The 13,259-nt window shown below is 44.9% G+C and overlaps 1 protein-coding gene across 6 annotated transcripts in view; it reads right to left on the bottom strand.

Moving 5' to 3' along the window:
- Positions 1 to 13,259, bottom strand: part of LOC149370795 (cholecystokinin receptor type A-like) — a 183,156-nt gene that overhangs the window by 21,951 nt on the left and 147,946 nt on the right. For 5 of the 6 annotated variants that reach the window (XM_089563147.1, XM_089563130.1, XM_089563152.1 and 2 more), the window contains exon 5: positions 6,423 to 6,777. In XM_089563147.1, coding sequence (XP_089419273.1) covers positions 6,423 to 6,777 — 355 coding nt within the window. Of the gene's footprint in view, positions 1 to 2,814; positions 3,041 to 6,422; positions 6,778 to 13,259 lie in introns of all 6 variants that reach the window. The other variant, XM_089563142.1, reaches the window with a different exon arrangement.

Raw genomic sequence — 13,259 nt, 5'->3', positions numbered from 1 at the left:
CCCGGAAAGGGAGAGTAAAATAAAATGGGCCTGCTATCACTCTTCAGTGCAGCTCGTTTAATTTGGCTGTCAGTGCCTCTAAGGGGCACGTCATTTTCCACGTTGCTGTTTTTAAATACTTGTTTTAATATGGAGTCGTAAGTCAAAGGTCGCCCGGTTTTCGAGAGAGAACTCGGCATCCATCGACCGGTGCATGTAGTAAAATAAAATGCCTGTTATCAGTGCACGGCATTTCTACCCCTAACTTTAGTTGTGACTTTTCTTTTGCCCAATGAAGATTACTGGCAGTCTTTGATTGTTCTTTTTCCCTACCCTCGGAACTTTATGCTGTCGTCAGAAAGTACAGACCGCTATTCGCTCCCTTTATGTGCAAATAGCCTTCTTGTATAAATAGGTTATTGAATTCAGTTTGGGCAAAAGCTTCCCTAGGCGGCCCCGTGTTGCCCATCATTCCGGCTACAGCGTATATCACAGCATCTAGGTTCCGGCGACGAGCATTATTAAGAGCGCAAGACACAGCACTTTTAACATCGGCGGAATATCAGCATCTGCAATATTCTTGGAGCAGGAAAATTTGTTTAATTTCGGCAGCTAGAAGTATCTCTGACGAGGTTGCGCTGCCGTATCCCCCCTATAAATTTCTATGTGCACAGGTCCCGTTTGGCGTTATCTCCCCTCTGCATTTTGCCGTGAGCCTGAATCTCTCGATCATTTTTGGATCCATTGTCGTCGTTTCACCTCTTTGAGAAGAACACTGCTGGAGTTGCCCTTACAGCATCTTGGCTTTAGTTTGAGCAGCCCACTCTTGCTATCATTTGGAGCCACCACGCTTGGGTTCAGCCACAGGTCTGTTTGTGACGCTGTTCAAAATTTGTTGCTGGAATCTCATCGACTGTCTTGCTAAAGCTTCCAGCATTTTTTTTACGCTTTATTATATTTTGAATGAATCTCATTTTTTTTCTCTCTTTCTCTCTCTCTCTCCAATCCAAACTCCTACCTTTTTTCGCTCCCTGCCCTTCTTGTGGTAGACTCCCCCGGTGTTGCTCTCCCGTGTGCTTTTCTTCCTTTAGTATGTACAGGTGAATAGCAACCTCTACCTCCCGATTCTTGGCCGATCCCTCAGTGTGGCTTTGTGCCATCTTTCCAAAGGCTAACAACATCAACTACTCATCATGCGTTCTGTACGATCAGTAGGATGATTTGTTTTTTTCTTTTTTTTCTAGGAAGGAAAGCTTATGAGGATCATTTCTCTGAACAAAAATCAGTTAGGAATCAGCGCTTCTGCTGCGTGTACTTTCTTTCGTATGTCCTGTCTTTCCGCACTGGTTAATAATTTAATGCATTTGTTATTTTTTGTTGATATCAATTGACAGAAATAGGGTCACTGCAATTATAAATAAAAACAGATAAATGGACCCCTTAGCTTGACATTGAAGTGGGTCCTCCCTTTGATTTAGTATGAAGTGGCTGTGGCCTCCCTTGCGCAATACATTGATGTTAAACATTCCTTGACAGCTTACCTGAAGGTCGTAAGTTATGAAGAATTCAGTTCTCACTCACTTTGAGTTCTATAATGTGCAAAGATGGGCAGTGCCTTAGCGTCCTAACCTTGTATGTCGTGATGTGAAAGAAATTTTAAAAAACAAAAAGCGACTGAGTAAACCACTGGCGCAGACTGTCGGGGCCGACGTCTTCATTTTAATAGACGGCAGAAATTATTTTCAAAATTTATTCCGCAATCACGGGTACTTTTTTATTTTTCTATGCGCAGCACTATTGTGTAAACATGCTCAGAGAGTGAATTTGCGCTTTCACGTTTACTTATAACAAACTATTTTTGGAGTCGGTTACTAATAAAGAAAAAAGCAACAACGCGATAAGAGAAGAGTGAGGCTGAGTTCAGATGAAAGCGGTGCTCGTTTTCGTGCTTTCATTGTATACGTGTCTGTCTGTCCCACAATGACCCCAGTTACAGGGAACTGATATAAAAGTGCTAGTGTAATAAAGCGATGGGTGAAGTGAAAGCGTAAGTGCAGGAAAAGTTCTCTCGCAGAAAGAGTGAAGGCATAGTGAGTAGCAGCCAGTGGCTCAAGCTGTCGGCGAGTGGTGTCGTTAAAGGTGCACTGAAGAGGAATCTGAACTTGTCTTTTTGCCTCGGGAACTCGATCTACACGTTCCGAGCTTTCTTAGAAACTTCGATTCATTGCCCTGTGTGGTCGATTTCCGTAATTAAATCGAATTAACGTCCGGCTCCCACCTTTTTGTTTTTTAATTCTCCCGAGTACGGTGGGCGGAGTCAACCAACGCGTGGAGCGTCTTTCACCCAGTCCCGTGGCGGCTTGCCGCTCTGCCATCGGCGGAGTAATACGTAGTAGACCGTAGTAGCAAATAGTCCGCGCGTATTTTTATTTCTGCGTGCTTATTTTGCGGCTATATTATCTGCTAATGAAACTATTCATTCATGGAAACCTAAAAAACAAAATAAAGCGAAACCAAAGCCTCCACGGAGCTGGCTGAAAGGCACTTCACGCGTTGGTCGACTCCGCCCTCCGTACGCGGAGAATTCAAAAATTAAAGGCGGGAGCCGGACGTCAATTCGATTTAATTAGGGAAATCGGCCACAGAGGGAAATAAGTCGCAGTTTCTAAGAATGCTAGGAACGTGTAGATCGAGTTCCCGCGGCAAAAAGACAAGTTCAGAATCCTCTTCAGTGCACCTTTAAGCCGGAAGCAACATTCTCGGATTGGGTGCGTAGCGGCGGCTGTGCTGGCTAAGAGGAGCGGCGTGCCATTTCATCGCTTCACCCCTCTTTACCTCACGGTCTTTTTTCCGGCCACGCTTGCTGGATTACGGGATGAGAGACCGGCTCGTCACATCTCTGGCTGCTCCTGTTCCTCCTGCCTCGCGGGGCAGTCGGGCGAGGTGGGCGACTGCCTCGCCGAGGAGTCGTGTAGACGCTGCGACCACGTCACTCTGGTCGCGGGACTTTGTAGGCCTCGGCGACTGCCGTTGTACAGGCAGCGCCGCATCGAGGACCTTCCTGCGGGTCACACGTTGGACGCCGATCGATAATGACTGAACTAAACTCTTTTTTTGCGTTTTTTTTTTCTGAAGGCAGAGCGATGATATATTATTCATCCAGTACGCTTCACGCGGGTAACAAACGCGTTATGATTTACACAGTTCTTTGCTTATATTTTAGGAATTCAAGATTTTTGTGACGAGCGATTCAGTCGCGCTCGCGTGCTATCTTTTCTTCGCCATTGCAGACGGCAAAAAGTTTTACTGCTCAGAAAAGCTAACCCATGCTTTATTGGTGTAGTTGTTCCTTCGTAGGCCGAGAAAGTTTTCGTGGCCACCTTCTGGGATGTTTCACCCCTTTTGTTGGATGTTTTATCACGTTTTTCTACAATTCTTCAGAGAAGCATTAGTACCACCGCATTTTTCGTGGCATATCTGGCAGGAGGGGTTTAATGTCACTAGGCTGCACAAGCTGGGGGTTTCGGTGGCGCCGTAATAGACCCCGGACTTATTTCGACCAGAAGAGGTGTTCTAAAGTTGACGCTAAAATCAACGCACACCAACGGTTTTGCCCCTCTCGACATCTGAAACATGCTGCGCCCGAAGCTGTACACAAAAATGAACACTATACACGGCAATAAACTTGACTCTTTGTACCTTGGAAGTTTTTTTTTCTAAGTGGTGTAATGTCAGTCAGCAAGAGGTGCAAGCTAACATGATACCATTTTCTCGTTTGTTTCCTTGAATATTTAGGCAATAAATGAGGTGACAGTTTGGCCACCAAGTATGGGGTTTCACACTGTGGGTTTGGCCCGAAGAACCACAACACTTGCGATTTCTCACAACAGAGGTACTTTAGCGGCAGCCGATCGATGTGCTTGTCGACAGAATGAAGCTCCATTTTCCAAAAGTGTGCCCTTCCGCTAGTGCGCAGTAGGTTACGTGGGAAAGCCAAGGAAGCTTGCTTTCGAAGGCTAGATGCAGCGTCTTAAATGTTGGAAGGTTTCACTGAGTTTAGTGCACGAAAAGTTTTTTTTGCATAAGTCGCTTACGAGTTCCGAGTGACGCTGAAAAGAGATATACAGCAGGTGTTAGAGACTAATGGGGGCTCTGCACTGTACCGGGAATACAAGAAACAATTAAATACGATCCCTACCGGCAAGAACAGGTGATATGCGCAAAGTATACTAAGTAGTATAGGTAAGACTAAGAAAAATAAAAAAAAAGCTTTTTGGGGCTACACCATGCCAAAATATATGCGCTTTCGAAAATCATACAGACAAAGCAACCTTACAAGCGCACCTGACTGGCCAAACAATCGAAATTTTGTGAAGCCACAGAGCCAAAGGTAATCACATTTTAGAAATTACTAACGACCGGCTACAAGCTGTAATTGCAGCTAGGCATCTAGCGCTACTAGTTAAAACGTTAATTACTAAAAACCAGTTAACCGGCTTACTCCTTAAGATGATTTTCTGGTTTTCTGGTGTGTGCGAACACTGGTAATACTATGCCGAAAAAGTCATAATTTTCCACAAAAAATTCATTTTTGAGGATTACTTAATATGTTGCTTGAAAAACCTGGCATATGTTTGCACTGAATGTCGAGAGACGTGTTAAAGAGCTACATGACAAGTCTCTAGTCTTTCATTAAAAGGACACTTAGGGCAAAGCGAAGTTGGGCTGTACCTGTATGTTACCGCGTTGTCGTCACTAACAGGCTACTCACACCGAAGGTGAACCTCTTATAAGATAGAAAACACGAAGAAATTAAACTAACGTATCGCCACGATTGGTAATTTCCGGATGATGTGTGATAATATCGACACCTCAGTCGCCACCATTGGCAATTTTGGGAAGCTAAGTGTTGAAATACTGAGACCTGTATCGCCACCGTTGGTAAATTTCAGAAGTTAGGTGTGGTAATATCAACAACATTATAGGGCATGGATCAGTGAGGTTAGGTTGTATTGCCAATTCCCTGTATCTTTTGTACCAGCACAAGCGTCAACAGACACTGAAAACGGTACGAACTCATTTTTTGTTATTCTTATAAACCGAAAAACGAAAAACGGATGAGGTTGTCCTCAGTGTGTGTATGCCTGCAGGGTGGCTGACTAAACCACCGAATACAACTGCGATCGGATACACCAAAATCATCCTCACATTTCAGGTGTCGTTTGAGATAACTATGCCACATCTAACTGCGACACTTCACGGGCCTATATGTTCTATAGCTTGGTGGACAAAGGTTTTCTAAATCCTTGTGGCAGCACGTTTGTTCGAAAAAAAAGCACGAGTGTTTTTGTACACGAAGTCCTGCAGTAGAGCCAGAGCAGAGAAGGTGTCTCAAATAATTTTTTTTTTCTCGGAAAGTACCTGTTCATGCTATTCACTGAATGATTGAAGATAATGTGCATGTAACGGTCACTAGGACCAGGATTCACGAAATGTCCTATTTTTATCCACGGGCACAAGTGAGGCGAAAATTTGCGAACATTTGCCATTATGGTTGTCATGAAAAGAGATCAGTAAGCTCAGTCTTCGTTCACCAGCCGGTGCGCGCTTCATACTGGTATTAATGCTCTGCAAAAGGGCATGAAAAGTGCCGTCAAATCGTGAGGAACTCGCAAAGACACGTTGCTTTCAGAGCTTCTTTACAGCACTATAAAACTTTAAAGCGCCATGTACAATGCGGCGTGGAGTCAACTGCATCGGACGGCATCGGAGCAAAGATCCGTTACATGCGCACCGAGCCGTAACGCGCGTACAATCTCGGAGGAAAATAAGCAAATTATGATCTTTTCGGCAAATGAAAGGAAGCCTTAAAAAAGGACGAAGAGGTCCCCAAGTGAAAATGACCACCGGAAACGAAACAAAAGTGAAACGCAAGCAGAGCCTCGGGGACGAAAGGAGCAGAGTGTGGCGTTGTATAGAGGGCGCGAAGGCCCTTACGCCAAAGAAGACAGATCAGCACTCGCCCATAGAAGTGTCAAAAGCGGCGGAAGCCAGGAAATCGCAAACACCGTTCTGTTGACAGCGAGCAAAGAGAAAAAAAAAACACTACCGGAAGCTCTAAATGGGACGTGCGACGGAAAAGAGCAGCAGCCCAAAGCTCAAGACGGGAGAGAAAACATCGTTGCCGATTGCAGCTAAGCCTATTGGCGTATATTTGTTGGTACTGTCAACTAGAGTGATGGAGAGGGCTAAAGAGGAGCAAGCAGGACAACACAAGTCTCTTCGACCTGTTTGTCCCCTCTTGATTTGCTCTGTTTCTTCCTTGGGCCTGGAAGTTCAAGCAGCAAGGAGCCCATTCCCAGAAAGCATGCGCATTACAAGGAAGACAAGAAGGGGCTGTGTTTACGCCAGCTACAGGCAGCGAGGAGGCAGCGGTAACCTACCGCTCGCGTTCTTGCCGTTGCTGCAGATGCTGTTGAGCGATACGAAGCGGTCGTGGCTCTTGGTCGAGGACCACCGCCGACGCCGGCGACCCGAGGCGCTCGAGCAGGCGAGCACGTTGCGGAAGGCCTGGCGGTATTTGTCGTGCATGAAGCAGTACGTGATGGGGTTGCAGCAGGAGGAGACGTAGGCCAGCAGGTGGACGGCGGCGAAGGCGCCCGATGGCACGCGGCTGTAGGCGGCGTGCGCGTCGAACACGCTCCACGTGTGCAGCACGTACAGTGGCGTCCAGCACACGAAGAACTCCAGAACGAGCACCGACAGCATCCGGATCACGCGCCGCTTCGAGGCCCGACTCTGCGTGAAGGAGGAGGAGAGGAAATGCTATTGCGGAGCAGCACTAGGGCGACGTGAAAAGGATATGACACTTTGGTAATCCGCGAAGTCCGGATGAAAACAAACAATCCATTACGAGTGCCTGTCCTTCAAAAGGGGAAGAGTATGGAAGATATGGAGAGGTAATGATTGCGCTACACGTCTATGGACTGCGTTTAACAAATACTTCGCGATTCACAAGAAGAAAAAAGTAATTAAGAGGACAGGACGCACGCTAAACATTTCTAGATGTGACATTTCAGGGCAAATTTAGAGAATGTCCTATTTCTCTCTCTCTCTGTTTTCTAAACGTCCTGTCAGGCGCTCAATATTTTATTAAAGGACGAACCAGTAACAGCTTTGTGCTTTGATTGTTCTCCATTTCACGATAGTGTGGACAGGGAGCCCTTTCAGGCCATCCGAAGGTGCGGAGCATTAGCCGGATGTGTGTTTGTTGAATGTTGAGTGACAAATGCGGTTGACCGAAGATGGCGTGACTGCTCCAGGTGTTCTTGTATAGTGTTCGGCTATTTGTTGTTTGTATGTTAGGCAGTCTGTCAGTTACGCATGATTTGAGGCAACTTGCTTGGCAGAGGGTAGTAGTAGTACAATCGCAGAAGAAAAACATTTTACTTCTAAGAGTCACCTTCCAGAGTTAAGGCGCAAGATTTCACTTTGATTATTAGCGATCAAATATGGTGCTCGTTTAATTCATGAAAAAGAAAGCACTCTTTCAAAATGCCTGTGAGGTACGTGGAGACACGAAGCGCAACGCACTGTGGAGGAAGTGAAACTAACTCGTTGTTGTGCTTAGTAGCTACTCCTCGAATGGACACTCCGGTCTGCTCAAAAAACGACATTTATCCCTTTCACAAATCCTGTTTCAGAATCTTATGTGCGACTGCACCTTTGGATGCCACTCTCACAAGTGACGCCGGAAATCCCTGGGCCGGAAACGAACTGCACTCCTACGACTTAATGTGAAACAAATAATTTTAATCTTTTTATTAGTATGCTGACTAGAGTCTTTAAGATCTGTAGAGGCAGCTGATATCAGGTATTTAGCGAATGTGTCGCACAGTATCGCAATTTACCTAAATGTTGGAGTGATATGAGAAAGAGGCCGAAGCCACTCTGGCGTCGTTCAAAAATGAAGTCACCACTATCAACAACACTACAACAACACCGCAAAAGCAACTACCCCAGCCACAGCCACTACCACTTCACAGCAGGAAAGAGATCTCCGCCAGAGGCTTCCAATTGCTGTGCTTGGCGACAACCATGGACTCGTTATTTGAAGCATAATGGGTGTTAAAATTAGGCTTACGAATTTTTTTTTTTTACAGAACACAAAGAGTAGTTCACACAAGCCGTTTTCGTAAATGGGTTTAGCAGCCAGGTGAACAAGAAGTATGAGAAAAACTGTCGTCGTAAACTTAGCAATTAATTTAAATCGAATAGTGAACTTGTAACGGTGTTTATTCGAAGCGCAGGTCGGTGGTCGTTGATCGAAGAGCGTACACTCCCACGAGTCACTCCGGACCCTGAACTGCACTTCGTCGATCTCTTTGTCCCAACTTCTGAACTGCCGCCAGTCGCTCCCATTAAAAGCTTTTAATTAACTCCGGTTAGCCAGCATGTTTATGCTGAAAACTAGAGACAGCGGTATTCGAAGTCTCTTTTCTTTTTACAATTTTTGCAAGGCGCCTGTGTCCTGGGATATGCTCGTCTAAATTTTCAGTCCTACCCGTCTAATTACGCATTGGAGATCGCGGCTCCCGGCAAGAAGCTCCTGCGCGATGTGAGGTACATCTCGCACTTCACAAGAACGTGGAGTTACAGTCGACTATTTATAAATTAGCGCTCATGGACAGCGGTGTGGTGGCATGTCGTGTTGTCACCCTCTATAGAAGCAATCGCTTTAAAAAAAAACAGTGCTCTACCCACGCCGCCAGCCGCAGTGGTTCTTCGATTTCGCAGGCCGAGCACAAGTTATCACTGTCCCCTGCAACTCCATATTCTTGTCAGGAGCAGCGGTATACTCAATAGCTGCGAGCCGTGTCACACCAGCGAGGAGTTGCATGATGAGTGCCGTGGTCTCCCGTGCGTATTTACACGGTTTGGGCTGTATTTTTAGGCTTACATATCTGACCACACATGCCACTTACCGAAATTGCACTAAATAGAATAGTCCTTGAACGCCACAGTTTTGAATATAAACTTGCAACCTAACTGCAGTGAATAAAAAAGCTAATTAATTACTCAGGTTACGATGACAATTCTTTTCACAGCATGTGTCCACCTGGCCGCACAATCCATTTAATGATTTGTGTACCGCTTATGTTTTTTTTAATCCGTAAAGCGTAATTTTTACCATCCCGTATATTCCTTGCTTCTGACCAAATGTTTAGGGGAATCCCCCAAGGTGGAGTAGATTTGAAATAAGGGAGTAATTACTCATTGACGTCCACCCAAGCGCAGCCATACGGCTACAAAGGAAAGCTATACAGCTTTCTCAGAAACTTCGCAGTTAAAGAAAAATTCGTCCTGGTCCGGGGTTCAAACCCGGGACCACCGCTTCACCGGAGCAGTCGCTCTACCAATTGAGCTAACCGGGACGGCAAGCTTATGGTAGGGCGAGAGCGAATTGATCAATAACTCGAAGTGGGAACAGTGTTTGACCAAACACTGTTTGACCAAATTTGCTCTCGCCCTACCATAAGCTTGCCGTCCCGGTTAGCTCAATTGGTAGAGCGACTGCTCCGGTGAAGCGGTGGTCCCGGGTTCGAACCCCGGACCAGGACGAATTTTTATTTAACTGCGAAGTTTCTGAGAAAGCTCTATAGCTTTCCTTTGTAGCCGTATGGCTGCGCTTGGGTCGACGTCAATGAGTAATTACTCCCTTATTACATTCCTTGCTTCTCTTTCAAAATGGCTCTCGCCTCTTCTTGTTTGGTTTAGCTTCAAACAGAAGCCACTCTAGCGATTTCATATATACTCGGTTGTCTGTAGTGAGATAAAAGTCCTACACATGTCCTTATTCTTTTAAAGTTAAGCTAATAGACCCTTAGCCTATGCTCTGTAACCTGCGCTGCTAGTTATGCACCGATTGTCGAGTAGGGGTTGAATGTTATGGATCTCGACCGCAAAATCGGAGCTTTACATTCATTGTGCAGTGAGCTTCCAAATTCTGTGTTCAGCTTAGACCTATAGCATGGTTGGTCTTTTAAGGAAGGAACGAGACGATCTCTTCAATGAATGCGCGTTGAGTAACCACAATAAATGACGTCAACCACATTTCCTCAGAGACATTTAATGCTCGTTTCCTGTGACTTCGGGTGGCTTTTAGTTTTCCACTGACTTGTTTCATGGATTAGAATCCGTTTTGTTTTCTGCATTCTAATTACATTAGCGAATGAAGAGTGCACAAAAAGCAACATGCCTGTCTAACAGCTTCACTTTGCTCTCAATGAACTTCCACTTACATAATAAACAGCCAGAAAAAAAAAACAAAAGGGAATTTTGCTTTTGACTTCTAACCTTGTGAACTAAAAACTGTTCTTTCTAGGAAGCGCTTGCACTAAGCACAATATAAATTTCGCACTTCATTATCTCTGCAAAGGCGAATAGTAGATAAAAGCCTCTAAGGGATGAACGCAAAGATGATGGCGACATTTGCGGAGTATAAGAGTGCGTTGCTAGTGCCATGTGAAAAATAAAAGAAAAGAAATCACTAGTCGAGGCTTTTTTTTTTAGATAAAAGGCATGAAGGTGAATAAGGAAGAAAAACTTTTTCGAAATAATTTTTGTTTTCGAAGAAATGGAAACTCATAGCCCGCTCTATACGATGGCCTTTACACTTGCAAATTACGTCTCTGAAGCAAGCGTTGATTGTAGCAGCCGTAAATACCATTAAGTTATACGCTCAGTTTTTTTTTTAGATTTTAAAGACGCTGAGGATACTGATGCCCTTCCAAAAGCTTCTAGCGATAGGGCACGAAAAATGCACCGGGTCTGGACATGTCTCTTTTAAGAGCTGCGAAAAGTGGCGTAAGAATTTCGATTTTTACTTTTATTAAATTTTTATCGATAAATGTTTCTTCTCGATAAGTTTTTCTTGGAAGAGGCACAGCTTTACCGCTGGAAATGATCGCGGTGCTTTATTACCTATTTTATTTAATTAATAAATTCAAGTTTCCTCAAACAACCGCTGTCTGCACAGCGCCCTATTACAAGCCTGTTGCAATAAACTGCTTTCTGGAAGGGCCAAATTACACTCAGAAAATAAATGTTATGGTCAGGCCGTGCGGAGGCAGAGCGAGAGGAACAGAACTAGTCGCACTGACTAAGTTAACAAACATGTCCAAGAGAGAAATCGCCATAGCACGATTCATTAGCGTTCGTTTATAGTGTAAATGCTGCCTTGGTAGACGACAGCTCCAGATAGTCTCCCATAATTAATGCAAACGCTGAAATCAGTGCCCCTTGCAGCCTATGAGGGACGAAGCATGGCACTCTTAACGTTGTATAAATTACGTTATAACGCTGGAAGGGGGAAAAATAATCAGTGCTTGAAGGAATTTGGGGAGAGCTGTGTCCAAGTTATGTGCATGGTAAAATAGGTTCTATGGCTCTTTTTGTGTATTTTGATGTTTTGTACGGGAACAAAAGAACAATAAGTTGCTGAGAAAATTGCATTTAAAATTTTTCCTGTTATTCGATTGAAACTTGTGGCGTGCACACCGGCTAAGTACTGCGGCGGCGCAGCCTAACCCCTAGAATCCACGTACAAACAAGCTGTGTCGACGCACGCAGTTTGATCCTGAAATCGGCCTGTGATGGCGACACGTGTGCTAATTTTCTGGCCTATTACAGCTCACAAAAGCTCGGCATTCGGTAAAAGTATCGTGTTTGTAGTTTAAATGCGGCAACCTATTGATACAAGCCAAACCTCCATTTGTCCTTGGTGTCCGTTTAAGAGCGCCAAACTGCTCGTCTAAAGTGGGATTCGCACTCTTCTTCATTTTTAACGCCGTTCTTCTCTCTTTCGCTTTATCCTTTTACCGCTGAGAAGAAAGTAAAAAGTTTTTATCGCTGCCGACTTTCGCAATGCAAACGATTTAATCCGCAGACCGAATTTCCCCACACGTGGTCACTGCTCGGCCAAGAACGTTGAAAAGAGACTGAGGCCCGTATTGTGCAAGGATTCTTTCTAGAATGGACTCTGCATATTTACCGACGTCAAATGTGGCTCCGAAAGGAAGGTTATTAAATCACAAGAAGAATCATCACAAAAGAAAGCGCCAGGGCCATGATAAGCAGCGACTTTATTTCTTCGATGCACTACTTTTAATTTTCTTTTCGTAACCGCTTTTTGTGATGGCCAAGCCGACAGCTAGCCAAGAATAGAAATCGCTGGTTTTGTTATCAGGAGGACGCACTCCCCATAAAAGAATGGGAAAATTATTGATCGCCGTAAAATCATAACAATATGCAGACCTATAGAGTTTTTTTCCCAGCCACCGAACCTCCCCTTTTTCAGTACCGCAGTGTACTAATTATTGCTCTTCCTTAGAGGATATTATAGGGTTTAACACGGCTTTTATGGGGCTGAGCGTCCCAGAGCGAGCCACGCTATGAGGGACACCGTAGTGGAGAGCTCGGGATTATTTCGACCACCGGTTTTTTTTTTTTAACGTGCACTGACATCGCACAGTACACGGCGGGCCTTTAGAATTTCGCCTCCATCGAAATGCGACCGCCGCGACCGTGATCGAACCCACGTCTCTGGTGTCAGCAGCCGACTACCATAATCGCTAAGCCACCAGGCCGACGCAAGATACATGGCCAGTGCTGCTCTCTATATCTCTGCTATCAATAGAGGAATGTTCATGAGAGGTACTGCCAAGAAATATGGCAGCCAACGTACGAGTTTTTAGAGAAATGAACCGGAATTGGATTACGACTAATTATAAGATTTCCAGCGTGCAAACCCTTCTGGTTCAAGACGCCGCTTGGTACAACGACCTACTATGCCGGCCTGACCGCGCCTCAACTAGTATTGACCTTTGGTTCTATCAACTAGTGATGACTACGTTGTTGTGACGTGAAAGCCCACTCATCCTCTTCGGCGTCCCTCTATAAAAACTCTGAGAAACACCAAAAGAGCGTCGTTATCCCTGGCGTATGTTTAGGCATTTACTAGCTACTAGCGGGACTCCATGGTTCAATGCCCCTCACTGAACTGAGGGTCTGTAGAAATAAAAGTTTTCTCATCACCCTCCTCTTCCTTCGACATATTTTCTCAGGTGAAAGATGGCACCATTCTGGAGTTTAATTACACCCATTTGAAGAAAATCTGTAGATGCAAAAGTAACCATCAATGACTGGTATTTCTAAAATGCTAGTCCTACATTCTTTGTCGAAAACACACTGCACGCTGGTGAACGAAAGCACAGAAAATC

The sequence above is a fragment of the Amblyomma mixtum genome, chromosome 1, assembly GCF_055824585.1.
Source record: "Amblyomma mixtum isolate Tamu chromosome 1, ASM5582458v1, whole genome shotgun sequence".
In the NCBI taxonomy this organism is placed as follows: domain Eukaryota; kingdom Metazoa; phylum Arthropoda; class Arachnida; order Ixodida; family Ixodidae; genus Amblyomma; species Amblyomma mixtum.
Note: the sequence above shows the minus strand (reverse complement) of the source record. Positions and strands in the feature narration are given on the sequence as shown.